Here is an 18,669-nt window from a genome sequence, read left to right on the forward strand (position 1 = left end):
TCCTGCAACCTGCCGTGCAATCCCTCGTGTGGTTTCGGACCTGGAAGCTATTCAAGTGTTTTTTTTTATGTTCTCTTTCCTAGTTCTAGAAATTGTTGTGGTGTTGGAACATATGAAGGTGCCGGTGCGTTCGTGTTGATGATGAGTGATGAATCGTTCGTTTAGGAGAAAACTTGAACTTGCATTTGTTTGTTTTTTCTTATTTCTTTTAGCGCCAGTTCCTGTTGTCCGTGCAAGCCATCTCCACAATGGTGCACTTCTACATGGGGACCAAGGTCCCTGAAAATGTAAGGTCACTGAAGTTGTGCTTTGCCCAAAGAGGTTGTGCAGTGTATGTCAAATACAGTAACAAAATAATAAACACGGGTGTTTTAAACAATTTTCAAACAGAGTAATGCAAAATAAACTGATTTTAAAAGTTGCATTCCTTCAAGGTTGATTGATGCAGTATTTCTTTTTCTAAGACAAATGGATGTGGGTTAAACATCTCAAATGTCTTGTGCTCCGTTTGCGCGTTCTCGGGTTGAGCGAATGGCAACATTTGTCGCATGAATAAGATTTGTGCAGTGACTTAGTTTTGAGCAGACAGGTCTTGTATGAGAAGCACCTGATTGCCACTGCCCCCACACACAGACACACCCCTCTCTTTCCCCCTCTTGTTTCATTCCTTTTTTTCCCTGCTTTTTTGCTTTGCTTTTCCATTTCCGGTGGTTTCCTTCTTGTCACGGCCTCAACTTGGTGCTATATTTTTTCCAGTGAACTTACGCGGGCGGTGGTTACGACGCTAAGATTGTGTACCTTTATTTAACGTGCTCTGTGGATAATTTGTTTATTGTGAATTTAGTTTTGCGATTGTTTTCGACGAAAATCCATTTTTGATAAGCGCACTGAAAGTCAGAAAATTAGGATAGTAAATTGGAGATTTTGGTCATGCTGCTGATTCCTCTGCTGCTTGTTCCTGTCTTCCCTGCATTGGGCAGCCCCAGCCCCAGCCACAGGCGGCAGGGGAAGCCCTGTCGGAGGAGGAGGCCGAGGAGGAGGAGCCCGAAGAGGATATCCTGGCGCTCGCCGAAGAGAAGTACCGCCCTGCTGCCCTCGAAAAGATGATAACACTCATCGCTCACCTCGTCGAGCAGTCGCGATCCGAGAGGTGAGAATTGCCTTTCACCATGGTCGTTACTGTCATGGCATTGTCGAGCCACTGCTGGATTAAGGCCTATCCACGTTGTCGCTATTCTCCATCATCCTCAGTGATGCTAAAACCCATCTCGCTTCTGCCCATGAGCTGATCTCTCGTGACTACACCTCTGTGTGGTCCTCTTGGCTGCAATTCCTCCCTTCAGCTGCCATTCTGGGTCACCAGTCATGTCCTTAAATTTTTCTAATGATCACACCATCAAAGTGTAGACCACATTGTTCACATTGGTAATTAAGTGATGATGTGCTATAACTTTACAGATCAAAATAACACTTTCTTTGGTGTGGGTATAATCAAGTGAAATGCATAATTCTTTATTTGTAAATTGTTTCCTAATGGGGGGAACTTAGGGTTACAGGCAATCTGTAGTAGGGATTGCAATCTCTCACAGTGTGACTTTTTGTACCAAGTGGCCAACATTTTGGGAATGCAAAATGTTCTCTAATATTCCAAATCCTGTATTTATTATTTTAGCTTTGATTTGAAATAAATTGGGAGTGTGTTCTAGCAGCATGTCAAGTGAAGAGACATGCCTTGTATTGTTTGTTGATTTTAAAATTGCATTGCACTGTGAGCTCTGTACTGCAATGGGTTTTGTGTGGGACTGTGTTTTTTTAAACGACATTGCTGATTTTCTTTTTAGGCACTTGACCCTTTCCCAGAGTGACATGGCAGCTCTTACAGGAGGAAAAGTAAGTTCCCTTCAAAAAGGGAAAGTTAACAGTTTATTCCCACTACCAGTTAAGATTGAAACTGTACCATTCTTGCATCGACAATCTTCACACTACAAACATTCGTATTCTCTTACAATCATTTTCCTCTTAACACTGTCCTTTAAAAAATATACTTTCCAGGGTTTCCCATTCCTCTTCCAGCAAATCCGAGATGGCATCAACATCAAGCAGACTTGCAACCTCATCTTCAGCCTCTGCCGCTACAGCAACCGTCTGGCCGAGCATGTGAGTACCCCTTGCTCTGTTTGTCTTTCATCCTTGTGCTCGGCGTTTCCTCCCGTATTTTAAGTGATTCCTTTTTAGAGCGGCTGTATGCTATTAGGAATTAACTCCAGCTACTTCATGTTACACACCGTGTGTGTGCGTCTGTGTTTTTGCGTCCACGGGGAGCAGTGGTGCAATGGTTAGTCCGCTAAGCTCTTAACCCAGCGAACCAAGTCCGATTCCTGTTCACGGCCCACACCAGATATGGTTATATGAACCAGTCCTGGGCCTCCCTTAGGTTGACTCCTCAGTCTTAATAGAGTCCCCTGATGTGCTGTGTCGGCCCTCATTGGTTCTCGCTAACAGCACTTGCCCCAACACTCTGTAAGGGCTCTAAGGGAGATTTTTGTTGTGTATCCATGCTTCTGACTAAGGTGGTGCCATCTTATTGTGATGATAATGCCCAGAAGAAAAACAGATTGCTGATATGTCGCACATTGCTGCGTTACAAAAACTGCCTTTATACATTTCTCCCACAGATCGTCGCGATGCTGTTTACATCTATTGCAAAGCTCAGTCCAGAGGTACAGTTAATTACCCTTACTCTTATTGTGCTAAAAAAACAACTCATGCTAATTTTGTCGCCCTTCGTGTTTCGGTTGATACCAGCAGTTGGTGAGCGTCTGTGAGTACCTGCCTTCGAGGCAGCTCGCGATCCAATATAAGACGTACTTATGAAGTTCCTGTTGTGAAAAACCGCCTTGTTCAGTTGTTGTGCTGACGGCGGGCCGTGCGTTGAGCGTGCAGGCAGCCCAGCCATTCTTTAAGCTGCTTTCCATGCTCATGGAATTTGCGGCGGGTCCACCCGGCATGCCACCATTCACCACCTACATACTGCAGCGCATCTGGGAGGTGAGCACAACAACTTTATTGTAATAACTTTTGTAACTTGTTAATGCTTGCTCAAGATGTGACCATTTCTGTTGCGGATTTCAGGTCTCTATCTATTGATTGTTTCTCTGTTCCTGTTCATTCGGATTCGGCGTTGCCGTCGTATAAACATTTAATTCAGCTCTGCCACCCTGCCCTCTCCCCTCCCACTCCCTCTCTTCATCCCCGGCAACAGGTGATCGAGTATAACCCTGCCCAGTGCCTGGACTGGCTGGCTATGCAGACGCCACGCAACAAGCTCGCGCACACGTGGGTGCTGCAGAATATGGACAGCTGGGTTGAGCGCTTCCTGCTGGCGCATAACTACCCGCGCGTCCGCACCTGTGAGCTCGTGCACACACAGACACGCAGCGCTGAGTGTCTTGGAGGTCCTGCTGTGGTGTTTGTGGAGTTTAGGTTTTGGATGTTATTTGTGCGATCATCAACCTAACAGGTTCAATAATGTGATTTGTGCTCGGCATGTTATACTTTTGCTACGCTGTGCGACTTGCATACATTTCACAATTCGAGCTGCACTTCGATTCAAGAAAATACCCATTTTTGTGATGTGGTAGTATCTCATTTAAGTCTTGTAGTTTAGTGTCCCTTCATTTAAAAGTTTCCTGCCTCCCTCTTGGTACTAATAGCACTAGGTGTGACATTTGCATTTAGTTTGCATATATAGATAACTATCCATAGAGGTTTTTGGGTTAGAGCGTGTAAATATATAAATGTGTCGTTAAAACCTGCCACCACCCGACACAGCCAACGGGTAAGGGTTGTCACGTAAACAGAGTGTGGCCAATTCGTCACTAGTACAGCACACCGGTGTGTTTGAGAGCCAAGCCACAACGTTTACAATCTGAGCACAACGTTTCGCCAATAATTATAACTAGCTTCATCAGGTGACAGCCAGATTTGTGGAGAAGTCTTTGTGTTTCGTTCCTTACATAGAGGCATATATGTGTTGACCACGCTTCTGCGCTCTTGCACAATGTGGGGGGGGGGGGGGGATTACTGAGGCAACTTACATTATGCATGTGCATTAAGCGAGCCCTTTGAACTTGTCTTTCCTGTCTATTGTGTTTATTAAAATAGCCCTACCAACGGTAATCCCTGTTGAAGTACGCTGCCCTTTGTAGGCATGCATTTAAATAATGTATTATTTGATTATTCACTGTTTGATTTTGGGTGTGTATCATGGGCGTGAGAATTCCAATCGTTGAATTTCTGAAAATCATATCATGCCTAACCTCTTGCACTAATTTGCATACCACAAAATATACTCCAATTACCAAGTGGCTCCAGACTCGCTGCTATGACCACCTGCGAAATTGTGCACAAACCTCTCTCGTTCTGACTCTCCTTTCCCGTTTGCCCTCTGCCGCCCCCATGTTCTTCAGCGGCCGCCTACCTCCTGGTGTCGCTCATACCCAGCAACTCGTTCCGTCAGATGTTCCGCTCAACTCGCTCCCTCACCACGCCGGGCCGTGAAATGCCGTTGGGTCCCGAGGCAACGGGCGTGTTGCACCGCGTCTACCAGGCGCTGCTGGCTCTGCTTCCGTGCGCGCGCCCCTACGCCGATGCGCAGCTCCACGGCACCACAAAGCTCGTGCCCTACTTCGGCCTGCTGTCGCACTGCCTGGTGTCGCGCGCCGAGAAGCTCATGTTCTCGCCGTACTTCCAGGACCTGTGGGCGATCTACCAGCCGCGCCTCTCAGAGCCCGCCATCGCCACCAATCACAACAAGCAGGTGCTGCTCGCCTTCTGGCACGCGGCCTGCGTAGGCTGCCCCGAGAACGCACGCCTCGTGGTGCAGAGCACATCGGTGGCGCGCAACATCGCCTTCAACTACATCCTGGCGGACCACGACGACCAGGACGTGGTGCTCTTTAACCGCGCCATGCTGCCCGCCTACTACGGCCTGCTGCGGCTCTGCTGCCAGCAGTCGTCCGCCTTCACGCGCCAGCTCGCGTCACACCAGAACATCCAGTGGGCCTTCAAGAACCTGACGCCACACGCCAACCAGTACCCCTCGGTGAGACGCCAACCTCGAATTTAGGCGGTTTGCCATTTGGTTTTGTCACTTTGTTGCAATGCAAAACTTAGTGTGCTTCGGCAGCCTTTCTGAATCTGTTGTGTAATGGTGCTGTTTTTGTTTTGTTCTGTTAATATGCACAGATTTAAATAAAAATGCTGCTGCTGAGCTCACAAGCGGGAAGGGACCCACCTGGGACTTAAAAAATTTAAATGAGAGATGTTGAAAGGGAAAACTTTTCCAAACTGGCACTGCTTAAGATACTTTGTCCCAATCCAGACACAGTGCCCATGGTTAATCTTTTTTTTATTATAATGCATTGATGGGCTCAGCCTAATCACTCATGACTGCACAACAAAACCATGTTTGCTAAATTCCAGGTATAGTTTGACTATCATTGAACAATCGCATAGCAGAGTATATAGGAAGGTGTACCTCTTCCTGTTAAAGCAAAAAAAGTGTCTGGAAGCATTTCATAAAATATATCTAGTGAAAAATATCTTCCACAGGGCAATGGATGACACACAGGGAGCACTGCTTCGCAAGATTTCTGTAATTTTTTTGTCTCATTCTGATGTTTTGTGCACTCGCACGAAGTTACTGTCTTGGCAGCATTCACTCACGTCCAACCTCCCACTCGCGCACATCGTACACCGATGCGTCATTCGTTCTGTGCGAGTGTGCTCATTTTGCGTTGTGCCCCTGCATTTTCTGCGCCAGGCCGTGGAGGAGCTCTTCGCGCTGATGCAGCTGTTTGTGGCGAAGCGTACAAACATGACGGAGGAGGAATTGCAGGACGTGCAGCAGTTCAAGAAGACGACCATCACCAGCTACTTGCGCTGCCTGGACGGTCGCTCGTGCTGGCCCACACTCATCAGGTGAGCATGCGGTGAATGTAGGAGGTTAACGTTATACGTCATGCAGCCCAGGAGCATGTAATAAAGTCACAAGTCAAGGAAAGCGTTACTAAATAGAAACAATGGGCAAGTTTAAATCCCTCTCGTCGCTGTACACCCAGCATTACAAATGGAAGGCACCACAGTTAGTTGATTGGCAGGCAGCATGCGGTGGGATAAAGTGTGGGTCCTCTCACCTCGTCCAGGACTTCTGGCCAGTGTGGAAGAGAAGATCAATACCCTCTAAAGGGGTTTTATAGAACTCCCTGGAATGGAAGCCCTGCCACCAGCAGTGGCATGAGCAAAAATTGCAGGGCCCGTACCTGTGTGCTTACTTTTTATTCAGGAAAGCTTCTCCGAGTATCAAGATTTTATTATTTCACTCGGGACCTGCGTTGGGATGTTTGCCTAGTTCCTTTTTAAGTAGTGTTCTGCATATGATAGGAAAGGAGTGCCTCGATAAAAACCCATGCATAGGAGGAAATGGCACTGAAAGGTCACACGCACAAGTGCTTGATGAACGCACGTGATGTACTCCCATATCATGGCCACTTCTGCATCCCAGTAGCTATTGGAGTTTCACAAATATATATTTTCACCAAACTTTGCTTGCAAAGTGCTGGATAACAGGTGTGATCTACCACTTGGGGCAGGCCTGGGTTTATGCACTATTAATCTTTTTTTATTCATGTCGTGAATACAGCCTTATCTCAAAACACCATATCGCTCTGAGATTGATTCACAAATGGTGGGGAGAGGATTGTTGCAAGTACTATTAGGGACATGTTTAAGATTATAGAAGAGGCAGAGCACAGGAGATGAGCTTAGAGATTATTACGTGTGGATAGATTTAAAAAGGAGAGCTGGGATAGACAAGTACAAGGGATATATGCATACTTGGAAGGGACATTGATTCATACAGGACAGAGCAAAACAAAATCAAAAAAAGCAGAACGATGATGGGGGATCCCATGTGAATTATGCCAAATGGGTCTGCAAAATAGGCCCATTGTCAGGCTCCGTTAATGAATACTTTATCTCTGGAAATGGCATTGCACAGCCATTGAGCCCCATTGGTGTATATTTTGTTGTACGAGTGGTGCTTCAGATTTTAAATGCTCTTCACACCTGTGTCTCAATGCTTACATTCAAACCGTGGAAAAAATCCAGACAGATTGAATACACTCTTGAATGATGTTTAAATTGAGCCGTGCATTTTAAAGGGTGTTGTAACTGAGTTCATTAGGAGTGAACCTTAAATATATATATACATTGTAATTGGATCCCTTTCATTTAGTTTGTTGAGTAATGAGATTTCAAATGGGCACGAATACTAAATGTGTTTATTCTTATTATGATTGTGCTGCAGCGCCTTCCGGATCCTACTTGAGACAGATGAGGACCGCCTGCTTGTCTTGCTGAACAGAGGACTCCTCCTCATGAACGAGGTGAGATGCATCTCTCAGGCATCCCAGACTCGCCGTGTGCTACGAGCCAGGGCATCGCTATCGCACTCACACTTTCAGCAGGAGGATCACTCATAGGCACAGCCATCTACAGTGCTCTGTGCCGGGCTGCTGTTTGTTCCTTTGAAACAGCTTTTGTTAAATCAATTTGAGAAAAAAACGTAAAGATTAGGATGCCCGTTTGTCAGTTGTGTTAACAGTTTTGTTTACCTTTTGTAATGATGGTGTGAGCCTGTGTTACATACTCGTGTCCATGAACAACTGATGCATGATTGAATGTGCACAGTCCTTCAACACGCTACACATGATGTACCACGAAGCAACAGCATGCCACGTGACGGTGGACCTGGTGGAGCTGCTCTCCATCTTCCTGTCCGTGCTGAGGGCCACCCAGCCCTTCCTGCAGCGCAAGGGTGAGTGTCACCCCCACCCACTGCTTGTGCCCCCTGTCCACCCGAGAACCCCATGTCTCCCGCAACCACCTCCTCCTGACATCACAGCGACAAAGTGATGTATGCCTCTACAAGCCTCAGGTCGAGCCATCTGCTGGCCTCTCTCATTCCCTCGCCACCTCACCCTTTCATCATCCACTTGACATTGCACTCATTGCTGTATTCTAAATGTCCTGACCACCACAGATGCATTTTCCTCACGTGCTTAGTGCTCCATGGTGCCGCGTACAAGACCCATGTTACATGAATTGCTTCCCCGTCACCCATCGTCATGCATCACGACTTATTTCCCATGCGGACACATCTGCATGCTTTCCATGTTTTCTGTCATTTGTCTCGGATGTTCAATTTTAAGTTACATCAGCTGTATTATGTCGTCTGTTTTAATACATTCCTTCCCTGTCATTTTTGCAAAAAAATAATTAAACAAAAAACACCCCTTATTGTTTAGTGAATAATTGTGTTCAAGCTTCCTGTGATTTAACTGTCCCCCCTCCCACCTTCATGGTTGTGTACAGACGTGAAGCAGGCTCTCATCCAATGGCAGGAGAGAATGGACTTTGCCCACAAGCTGCTCACGCTGCTCAACTCCTACAGCCCCCCTGACCTGCGCAACACCTGCCTCGGTAGGGCACGTCTGTGATCATTGACCCGATTTAAATGACGACGCAACTCCTTGTGTGAGCCTTATGTAAAGATAAAAAAATTAAAATTTATATTGCAGGCATTGTTATAGAGTCTTCGATGACGAGTTGTCACTTTATGTCCGTGTTATACGTTTTATTGGAAGGATTTCTTACGAAGTGTTCCATTTATGTCGGTGGCAGGGCACTCTTGTGGTCGTTGGGGGAAATTCCTATTCAACACGATAACAGGTTTTAAATTAATGTGTCCCTCGTTAGAGAGCATTGCATTTCAATAATAAATTGTGCCCAGTCATCCATAGCTGGTTGGTTAACTGAGCCGACGGAGGAATTCTGCTTGCCTAAAACACTCCCGTTTGCTGTTCCTCGCGAGTGCAGATGTGCTGAAGGAGCTGGTTTTGTTGTGTCCCAACGACTGCCTTCACACGATGGTGCCCTTCCTGCAGCACAACCACTTTGCTTATCATCGCAACAATATGCCCAGTGAGTGGCCTGCCCCCCCGCGTGTTCCACAACTGCAGCCTTCGATGGAACCTCAGAAACACCTTGCCGTTGTGTTTGTGATTCACCCACCTCAACGATTCGAATAATTGTCGCGATTCGACTCGAGAACCAAATGTCTCGTTTTTAGCATCTAGTCTGTATTGTGTTTTATTTCTTGTAGGGTACAGTTTTGTTGGCTTCATTCAGCCGAAATGTAACATTGGAATACTATTTACTTATAATGTACATAAATTGTAAATAATACATTCTCAGGCCCATGATTGCTAAATGATAAGTCATGTAAGTTGAGTTGGCTCAGGTTTGTGTGTGTGTGTGTGTTGAGGCAGCTCGTGCTCCGGGACGCTAACCTCATTGTGTGATGTTGCGCGTGCCGCTAGACGACATGCCCAAACACGATTTGCGTATCTCCGTTCCCAGTGTCCATCGGCCCGTACTTCCCGTGCCACGAGAACATGAAGCTGATGAGCGGCAAGAACACAATCCGCCCTCCACGGCCAGAGCTCAACATGTGTCTGCTACCGAGCATGGTGGAGACATGCAAGGTGCAATTCCTCCACACGGCCACACAATCGCCCACACAGCTGGCCAGCCATCCACACATTCACCTACTCACTAACCCACCCAGCACTCACACATACATACAGCCAACCACATACTCACCCAGACATCCACACTTATACCGGTTTACCACACACCTATCCAGCCACCAAGCCAATCCACCCAGCCCAGCCACACAAGAGAATGAAGGAGCTTCTGAGCTATTGAACCTACAGTTCCTAAATTCCATCAGGCAATAGCGCACAAACTTAAAACCCAGCCACTACATCATGTTTTTTCCATCATCGTCTCGTGTTATCTCTTTTTCCGGCTTCCCACTATATGAGGCCCAATGGCTGTTAATGGAATTGCAGCATGAATTGTGCACAAATCAAATCCTTTTCACTTTCAAAACCACTCGATATGGACTGGTGATGTAAATGGGGATGCAGACAATAAAAAGAGGTGTTAATGACCACAAAGAAATCTGTGTCCCCTTGGCAACAAGACTGGGTTGCGCAGAGCACTTAACGAGTAATGGGCTGGGAGACGATGGGATGCGATCGGGCGATGGCGCTGACAGCCTGAGCCGTGCTTGCGCGAGTCAGGAACCTCAGCTGCTGCACGTTCTCTGCACCCTATTATATATTCATATATTGCCATTTCCAAGGTCTTGAAAAACAACAGAGCATTGAGTTTTCCAGGAAAAACACGAGGTCATTGACCTGAGCTACCCTTCCTCGTGTTGTGAAATATCCTTCTATATATTGCTTCTGTTGCTCATGTTGTCCTTGAAACCTTATGTATTGGTTTGCTATTGGTAAAGTAGCAGCGTTTAAATCTTTGAAGGTTGCGAATTATTAAGTAAAAGTCATTTACAGTTTAACCTAAATATATCCTACACTGTAATTGATTATTTGGCTAACCTTGTCCCCCAGGATGGTTTTGGCAGCAAATGAGTGCTTGAGTATTTGCAAGACTGATAGAATAACCATTCGGCTATTAATGTGCTCGATCCACAATGCAAACATTTGTTAAGTATTTCAGTTGTTTGCTTATAAAAATGTAAACGGGGAAATAAAGTGTATTTACACATGGTAAAAGTGCTTTGACTTCATAGAATACTTGGAGAAAAAATGTTTACCTTGCAAAACCCTGGCATGACAAACATGTGTGGCCTTTTAAAATTGTACATACTTTATTCATTACTAGGGCTCTAATATATTTTATCTAATTGGCTTTATATCCAGTTGTACAATAATACTATTCTTTATCGATCAACTGTGAAGCCTTTTCCCTGCTAATTTATCTGGACATAGTCTTGTAAGTTGTTATATATCCAGCCATACACAATAAGAATCAATCAAACTTTATTTCTAAAGCACTATTCGTGCAAAAAAAGTCCATACATAGTGCTTTACAGGCATGAACAATAACTGAAATTGTAGGCAAAATCAATTCGTGTTGTTACAAATTTCTAGCAAAGACATAATAACACATTAAGAAAATCCTAATAAAAAGCAAGTTTTTATATTTATTTTAAAAGTGCTTAATGATTCATCTTCTTGGTTCTTTCGGTAAAGTCACGTAGAAGGGAAATAATAAAGTAATAAATAAAAAGTAATATGTTTCATTATTTATTTCATTATTTTATTATTTCCCTTCTAAGTGAGTTTACCGAAAGAACCAAGAAGATGAATCCCTGCAGTCACGAAAGCTTTAAATCGAAATGCTTAATGATTCTGAAGCCCTCAAAATTATTGTTTACGTTTTTACATCGCACAGCAGAGTCTCTTTTGGATTCTAAGTCCTGTAAGGACATGGCCTGGGAAACGCTCAGCAGGCTTCTTAAAAACTTTGTTTCCAAACCATATCGATCGATGCCCTGGGCGCAAGATGTTATCTGCCTCGTCTCGGGGTTGTGGACTCGATCCTGAGCCTGACGCCTGTTTATTTGTTGTTTGCATGTTCTCCGCAAGGTCACATGTATTTTTCTCCAGGACCTCTGGTTTTTCCCTCCACTTGTTATCAACATGCATTTAGAGTATTTTGCTGCAATACATTTCCATATAAGTCACTTTGTTGAGCTATCATTTGTAGCCAGTCGCTTCTCAGTGGGGCTTTACCTGGTAAAATTGAATAGTAAAAAATAATATTTAATGGATTCTGTGCAGCTGACGATGGCGTGGTGCGCACACTCGCGTGTTGTGCAGGGCAGGGACGAGGCCTACGACCGCCTGCTCTTGGACTACTTCCTGCCATACCACCACTTCATGGACATCCTGTGCCGCGTGGCAGTTAACCAGGACAAGGTCACTGAGACGCTCATCAAGCTCAGTGAGTGTTTGGGTGGGGTGGGGGGTGGCAACATGGGGAACTTGGTTTGTGAGGAGAAAGACGCAGTCTTGAGAATGGAATGAGTGCGTGAAAGGGAACCAAAAAGTGGCAGAAATATGAGTGCTGAGGAAGGACGATAGCGAAGAGAATGAACACATGCAGGGAGATTATTGGAAGTATTTAATGTGCAAACAATGTGGATGAACAAACGATGAAGATTACAAGGCTAAAAAACAGGTACGTCTGAGGTAGAGGTTTATACTGTGCAGAACTTGTGCTGCATAGACCCAGTTTTACAATGCCAAATGCAGTGTCGCGTGAATGTGGCTGAACCATTACTGACCAGGCGCTGCAGCTCTCTCATTTGCCACACATTGGCAGATATTTAAAATCAATATTTAAAATGTCATATCTTGCCGTTAAATAATACATGTACTTATCAAAATACATATTTATGTTTTAACATATGAGTAATGAGTAGTGGCATTTAAAAATTGGAATTAAAATGTAATACAATACTACGAAATGACGGGTAATGGAAAGTGTTATTTTGTGTTCACTCTGAAGGGCCTACGAAAACAGACTTTTTGCCAGTAAACAATATTGGAAGTAGACAACTGCAAATTTAATACAGTCAAGCCTCGTTATTTCGGTATTTGATCATTTGGAATTGGGATAATTCTGCACAGCTGCGCTTTCGGCATATATACAGTACTAGCCTATAGCCCGTCCAAGGACGTGTGTATTGCAGTAAATCTGAAACTTGCAAGCGAAAAGCAGACAGCAACGTCATATTGAATGAATGCGTGTGCAATTTGTCAGGCCGCGGTGACACGACTTATTTCATTTAAAGGTTATATTCCCTTGTTCATCATGACGTCCGTTGTACCTTGATGTCTCAATAGCGTTACAGAGATCACTTGACGTGAGGGTTCTGCCTTTGAAGTGAGGGTTGTAAATCAGAGGTGTGGACTCGAGTCATGTGATTTGGACTCGAGTCAGACTCGAGTCATGAATTTGATGACTTCAGACTCGACTTGGACTTGCATAACAATGACTTTGTCCCACCTCTGAGGTGTGGACTCGAGTCATGTGACTTGGACTCGAGTCAGACTCGAGTCATGAATTTGATGACTTCAGACTCGACTTGGACTTGCATAACAATGACTTTGTCCCACCTCTGAGGTGTGGACTCGAGTCATGTGACTTGGACTCGAGTCAGACTCGAGTCATGAATTTGATGACTTCAGACTCGACTTGGACTTGCATAACAATGACTTTGTCCCACCTCTGAGGTGTGGACTCGAGTCATGTGACTTGGACTCGAGTCAGACTCGAGTCATGAATTTGATGACTTCAGACTCGACTTGGACTTGCATAACAATGACTTTGTCCCACCTCTGTTGTAAATTGACGCTGAGGAAGGTTGAGGAGAGGCACACCTCCACCCCCATGTGGAGTGACGTCACCCGCTCAAGATTATTATTGTGGGGGGTTGTTCAATGTGGAGTGCCGTCCCCTGCGCATGATTATTAATGAGTTGGGTGATCCATGAGGAGTGACGTCATCCGCTCAAGATTATTAATGTGGGGGGGGGGGGGTGGGGTGCTCCATGCGGAGTGACGACACCCGTACGTGATTATTAATGAGAGGGGGGGGGATCCATGTGGAGGATCCCACCTCTTCATGATTATTAATGAGGGGGGCTGGTCGACATGGAGTGACGTTACACACAAACGGACCTTGGCTCATTCTATTAGTAATTCGCCATGAGCCGATTCGCTGTACCGACTGGTCCAATTTTGGCAAACACGTGGAGTGATGCTGCGCACCACGACCAAAACGACTCGGTCTAGTGGCGGCGCGCATGGTGAGCGTTAGTGCAGACCTGTTGCTGTGGACTTTACCTTGTTTGTGCACTCTGTGCAAGCCAACCCGCTCAGAAATGTCGTCTCCACCTACATCAAGAAGTAATAGAAAGGGACTGAAGTATAAATCCCTTTGCGAGACAAATAAAAAAATGTTGCCTGCAGTGCTGGTTACTGATGTTAAGTGTTAGTTTTTTTGGAGAAAAAAATTGGGATTTTCTTTTTCAGGCAGGAGGCACTGGGGGAGTATCATTGTACATCATTTGGAATATTGGATAATTTGGCAAGGCCAGAGCCCCATGTGTCGAATTAATAAGGGTTTACTGTATATGCACATCAACCAATTGAATTTAGAATAGGTGTGTTCATTCCTTTAAAACCTCATCTTACCAAACGGTATGTCAACTTACTTTGATGTAGATTTCACGTGATAAATGATGACACTGAGAGAGAAAATTAGATAGCCATCTTTCCGACAAAAGGCCTTCATTGTGAGGACTCGCCATTTCCGCCGAGCCGTCCGTCCAAGACCTTGACTCGCTTGTGTGTTTTTGTAATACCGTACCAGCCAGATGTTGATGCACATTATTACGTCACTGGGCCATGTGAGCCTTGCACAGATTTATGTTGGTCTTGGTGATGGTGGTGAAGGATGCCGCGGTGGGTGCAGCGGTGGCGAAATATTAACTACCCTCGCCTGGTATGCAGGAGATTGTGGGTTCGATCCCAACCCTGGCACCTGTATACTTGGAGTTTGCATGTTCTCCCCGCGGTCTCGTGGATTTTTCTCCCGGGTCCTCCGGTTTTACCCTCCAGATTTAGAAACAACATGCATTTAGAGTATTTGGCTGCTATACATTTCCTTGCGATAAGCCACTTCGTTCAGCTATCATTTGCGGCCAGGTCGCTTCTTGAAAAAGAGCCATGCAGCTTGTTGAGCCTTACCTGGTAAATAAAAAAAAGTCAGAAGGCTGTGCTCTTTGATGGATGCGCTGTCTGAATTCTTTGGTCGTGCTTTTTAAGTGCGTGCATGTCGTCCACATCAGGTGTGCTGGTGGCGTACGAAGGAGTGCCGCTCCATCTCACGCTCTTCCCCAAGCTCTGGACTGAGCTTTGTCAGCCTCAGGTGGGCAGCGAACGTTTGATTGCATAACGCGTTTTATTCTTTTTCAGTTACAATTAGACAGCCAAGGACTCGAATAAACGAAAATATAATTAGTATTTGCATTGAATGTTTATAAATTCCTCAAGCCTGCTTTTGCAACATTAAAAAAAAAATTATCCTAACATTTCTTGAGCCTATTGATATGATAATTGGGCCCCAGGTATAAGTTAAAGTGTATTATGCTAATACTCGTTTTATTGACCACACTGAACAAGGGATAGCCATAATGTGATGTGCCAGTAACAATTTTGATAATTTTACTTTTTGTACATATTCGTTTTTGGAGTAATACATTATTTAAGGATTTGTTTATTACTCAATAGCTACTATTAGGTATTTTAAAAATTTCATCAGGAAACATTTTTTTAATGTAATTCTCTTCAGGCTCAACAGTGTCAAGTACAATTTCCAACTCGTATTTTTATCATCTACCCTATCTCTGGCTACAGTGACAAGATATTAACTACTTTGTCTGGTATACAGAAGGTTGTGGGTTTGATCCCGATCCCGACACCTGTATATTTGGAGTTTACATGTTCTTCCTGTGGTTGCGTGGATTTTTCTCCGGATCCTGGTTTTGCCTCCACATTTAGAAACATGCATTTATAGTATTTGGCTGAAAACGCTGTCAGCGAATGATTTCGCCAGGCAGTGTCGTACTGTGTGGTCCACCCAGAATGCTGTGGTCCATCCGTGCCTCTGGGAGGCTTAAGGGTGGTTACTTTCTGTGTGTGACCTGCGTTGGGTGTTGTGTGCGTTCCCCGCAGCCTGGCAAGGCGTGCCTGAAGCTGCTTTGCGAGGAGCCTGTGTTCTCCGAGTACATCGAGTGCATCCTAATGGACGAACGCACGTCGCTCAATAACAGCGCCATCTACACCTTCCTCGCGTGCTTCTTCCCGAAGGTAACGGCATCGGCCGCGCGACGCGGTCTCGCAGCGCACGCGGGAATGAGCCGAGCGGCGGCACCAACGCACGTCCACGTGGGCGCGTACTTTGCATGAGTGTGTGTGTATATATTTATGCACTCAGTTGTAACGTTTTCAGCGTAATAGTTTTTGTGGAAAGATTTATACATTGCGGTTTTACATGCAGCAATATAAATGCGATTCAATGCCCACACACTGCGTATCACCATTTAACAAAATGCCGCCTTGCCACCTGATGATTCAGCGTGCCCATTAGATAAAAGAATACATTTTATTGAACATTCTATAGCACCTGCCGTGGCTGCAGGAGTCGCATAAACCAGTTGCATACAGTGTGTGTACAAATCTAAAGTAATCTGAGGTCGTGCGCTATTTCGTGCACATATCGTCAGCATATGAATTGATTTTAATTGTTAATCCAAGGATCGTTAACTTGCCTAAATGCCATCGAGGTGGGGAGGCAGAGAGAACAAGTAAATAGGAATATAAAGCAGGATTGTAATGGGGCACAACCAGAATATATGCATGTTTGTTGAATTTAAGACCCCGATTGGTTCTTAAAAACCATAAGCACCCCCATACTTGTCCCTCGTGCTTTACAACCTCGGTGCTAATAAAGCACGGCACGGAGCGGGGACGCGGGGAGACGGAGCATGAGATTAACGGTTAACCTGGCCAATCCCAACGAAAGACTTCTCTGCGCATGTGGGTGCATGTGGTGTAGCGGTTATGTATGAGAGTAGCCAACCGTGTCAATTGGAGGATGCGTAGCCCTATTGGTGCACAGAATAGTTTCAATATTAATTACATATCACGTTTACATTTCGTTCTTTGTTTGAATAACTGCTTGTTAATTCAAATTTGTTTAAAAATAAATGATAAGACTGAAGCAAATATTTTCCTTCCAGTCACTTAGCCAATTCACAAGCAGAATTAAAATATGTCCTTTATGTTTGTCTGAATAAATGCATTTACGAGAGAGAGGGAGACAGGAGCTGCACATGTTTAATTCCATTCAATTGCAGACATCGACCGTACTCGGAAAGCTGTTGTGAAAACAATGCATACACATCACTACACCAGCACGAGCGGTTAGTTAATTCTGCTTTGGAAAAGAGAAAATTACTCAAATGATACGGATCAAATCAAATCTTCCCGCAGGTGCAGAACCAGATACTGTCCGGCTCCAACTGCCCGAACCTGCTGACGAACCTGGTGAACACGCTGGTGAGCGAGCAGGGCAGCCTGCAGCCCGAACTCTTCGCCCAGCGCGCGGACGCCGCTCGTCTTGCCGCCAGCATGAACGGGGTGCGTCCACACTTGCGCGCACGCTTCCCTCCCACAACACCGATGCAGATTTGCACATCATTCAATTGCGGCCGCGTCTCGAGCCCTCGCAAAGAAACGATGGGAATGTTTATTTATTCATAGGCCGAGGACAGGAAGCTCTTTTGAGTTTGGACTTAAACAGGAGTAGGAAGTCAACAGCATGGATGTCTGCTTTAGATGCACCATGCTATGATTGTTTTGGTTAACCCTTCCCACAGTTTAATTGTCATGATCTGCCTCGCAGTTTTGCTCAAGAATCAACTTTAACGTCATTAAAATAGTCTCACCCATGCCACCTGTATTGTCTCCATTGTCGCATCTGTACCTTGGTTGCTGATTCTTTGTTAAGGCTTGGTCATGCCGTGCTGGTGTGATGTGTTGTAACCCGTGTGTGTGCGCATGCGCGGGGACACAGGACCTGCGAGCCCTCTGCCTGCTGCTGTCGGTGCAGTGCCCGCGGCAGCTGGAACCGGCGCTGCTGCCTGCGCTGCAGGAGCTGCTGGGCCGATGCCGCGCATGGCAGCAGCAGCAGCAGCGCGAGCGGCAACGCGAGCAGCAGCAGGCGGTCGCCTCTGGCAGCGCAAAAGGCAAGGTCGACAGGGGAAAGCGGATGCATCGCGTCCCACAGAGAGATCCTGGCTATCAGGCCTCTTGGCTTCAGAGTGCATTTAGGGTTGTTTGTTTACAGTTTTTTACGTTTATATAGCGTCTATAAATGCAAGTGCATCCCAAGGTTCTTTATGAAAATGAATTTGAAAAGCTACATTAGAGTAAGAGGGTCAGGAGGCAGGTCATGTAAACACCGTGACGACTCCCTGAAGAGCATGATATGTGACAATATTTCATGGAAATTGTTACCAGCAATTGTCACTGACAATGCCTTTGCATTGAGCGATTGCAGAAAGTTCGTACGACAGTGGCATAGTGAGAGGGTTCTGCCACGCCACTGAACATTGAGTTTGTTTAAAGTGTGTTTGATGAGCAGTGCTTGATCTACAGAACACACAATTATCGGTAACCTTCTGTCTGATTGGAAGCTGCCATCCCTTTGCCCACTGGGGGTAGAAACGATCCATAATTGAGCAACTACTTATTTTACAATTAAAAAAACGGTGCTGCAAACGTTACAAGTTGTGTTTGCTGGCTAGTTTTTCCCTACAATTGTCCTGGTGTATCGTGGCCTTAAGAGACAGGAGGATGTCTTGATGGGGGTACAAACCAGAGTGGAGGCTTTCAATGAGCTCACTCGCATACCTTCACAATCTACACGTGCAGTGGCGTAGTTGCAGGGCCGTGTGAGACCTGTGTGACTACAACTTTACTGGATGGAAATGTAGTTAATTGGCTATATGTGAAATTACGAATTAGATTTTAATTTAGGCTGACGTTTGCTTTACTGCTTTTACGCAATGTCTTCAAATATGAAAGATATGCTGTTTGT

General features: G+C 45.3%; 1 protein-coding gene across 3 annotated transcripts in view; it reads left to right on the forward strand.

The window, feature by feature from the left end:
- Nucleotides 1–18,669, forward strand: part of USP34 (ubiquitin specific peptidase 34) — a 79,853-nt gene that overhangs the window by 59,217 nt on the left and 1,967 nt on the right. For all 3 annotated transcript variants that reach the window (XM_061559254.1, XM_061559256.1, XM_061559257.1), the window contains exons 61-79: nt 213–287; nt 981–1,150; nt 1,842–1,890; nt 2,053–2,157; nt 2,676–2,720; nt 2,944–3,048; nt 3,263–3,410; nt 4,470–5,104; nt 5,825–5,982; nt 7,370–7,448; nt 7,753–7,879; nt 8,437–8,544; nt 8,941–9,045; nt 9,484–9,608; nt 11,817–11,940; nt 14,855–14,934; nt 15,741–15,875; nt 17,061–17,207; nt 17,644–17,815. In XM_061559254.1, the coding sequence (XP_061415238.1) occupies nt 213–287; nt 981–1,150; nt 1,842–1,890; nt 2,053–2,157; nt 2,676–2,720; nt 2,944–3,048; nt 3,263–3,410; nt 4,470–5,104; nt 5,825–5,982; nt 7,370–7,448; nt 7,753–7,879; nt 8,437–8,544; nt 8,941–9,045; nt 9,484–9,608; nt 11,817–11,940; nt 14,855–14,934; nt 15,741–15,875; nt 17,061–17,207; nt 17,644–17,815 (2,692 nt within the window). The remainder of the gene's footprint in view (nt 1–212; nt 288–980; nt 1,151–1,841; nt 1,891–2,052; nt 2,158–2,675; nt 2,721–2,943; nt 3,049–3,262; nt 3,411–4,469; nt 5,105–5,824; nt 5,983–7,369; nt 7,449–7,752; nt 7,880–8,436; nt 8,545–8,940; nt 9,046–9,483; nt 9,609–11,816; nt 11,941–14,854; nt 14,935–15,740; nt 15,876–17,060; nt 17,208–17,643; nt 17,816–18,669) is intronic.

Source organism: Lethenteron reissneri, chromosome 25 (assembly GCF_015708825.2).
Source record: "Lethenteron reissneri isolate LAM-NWPU_2019-01 chromosome 25, ASM1570882v1, whole genome shotgun sequence".
Taxonomy (NCBI): Eukaryota; Metazoa; Chordata; class Hyperoartia; order Petromyzontiformes; family Petromyzontidae; genus Lethenteron; species Lethenteron reissneri.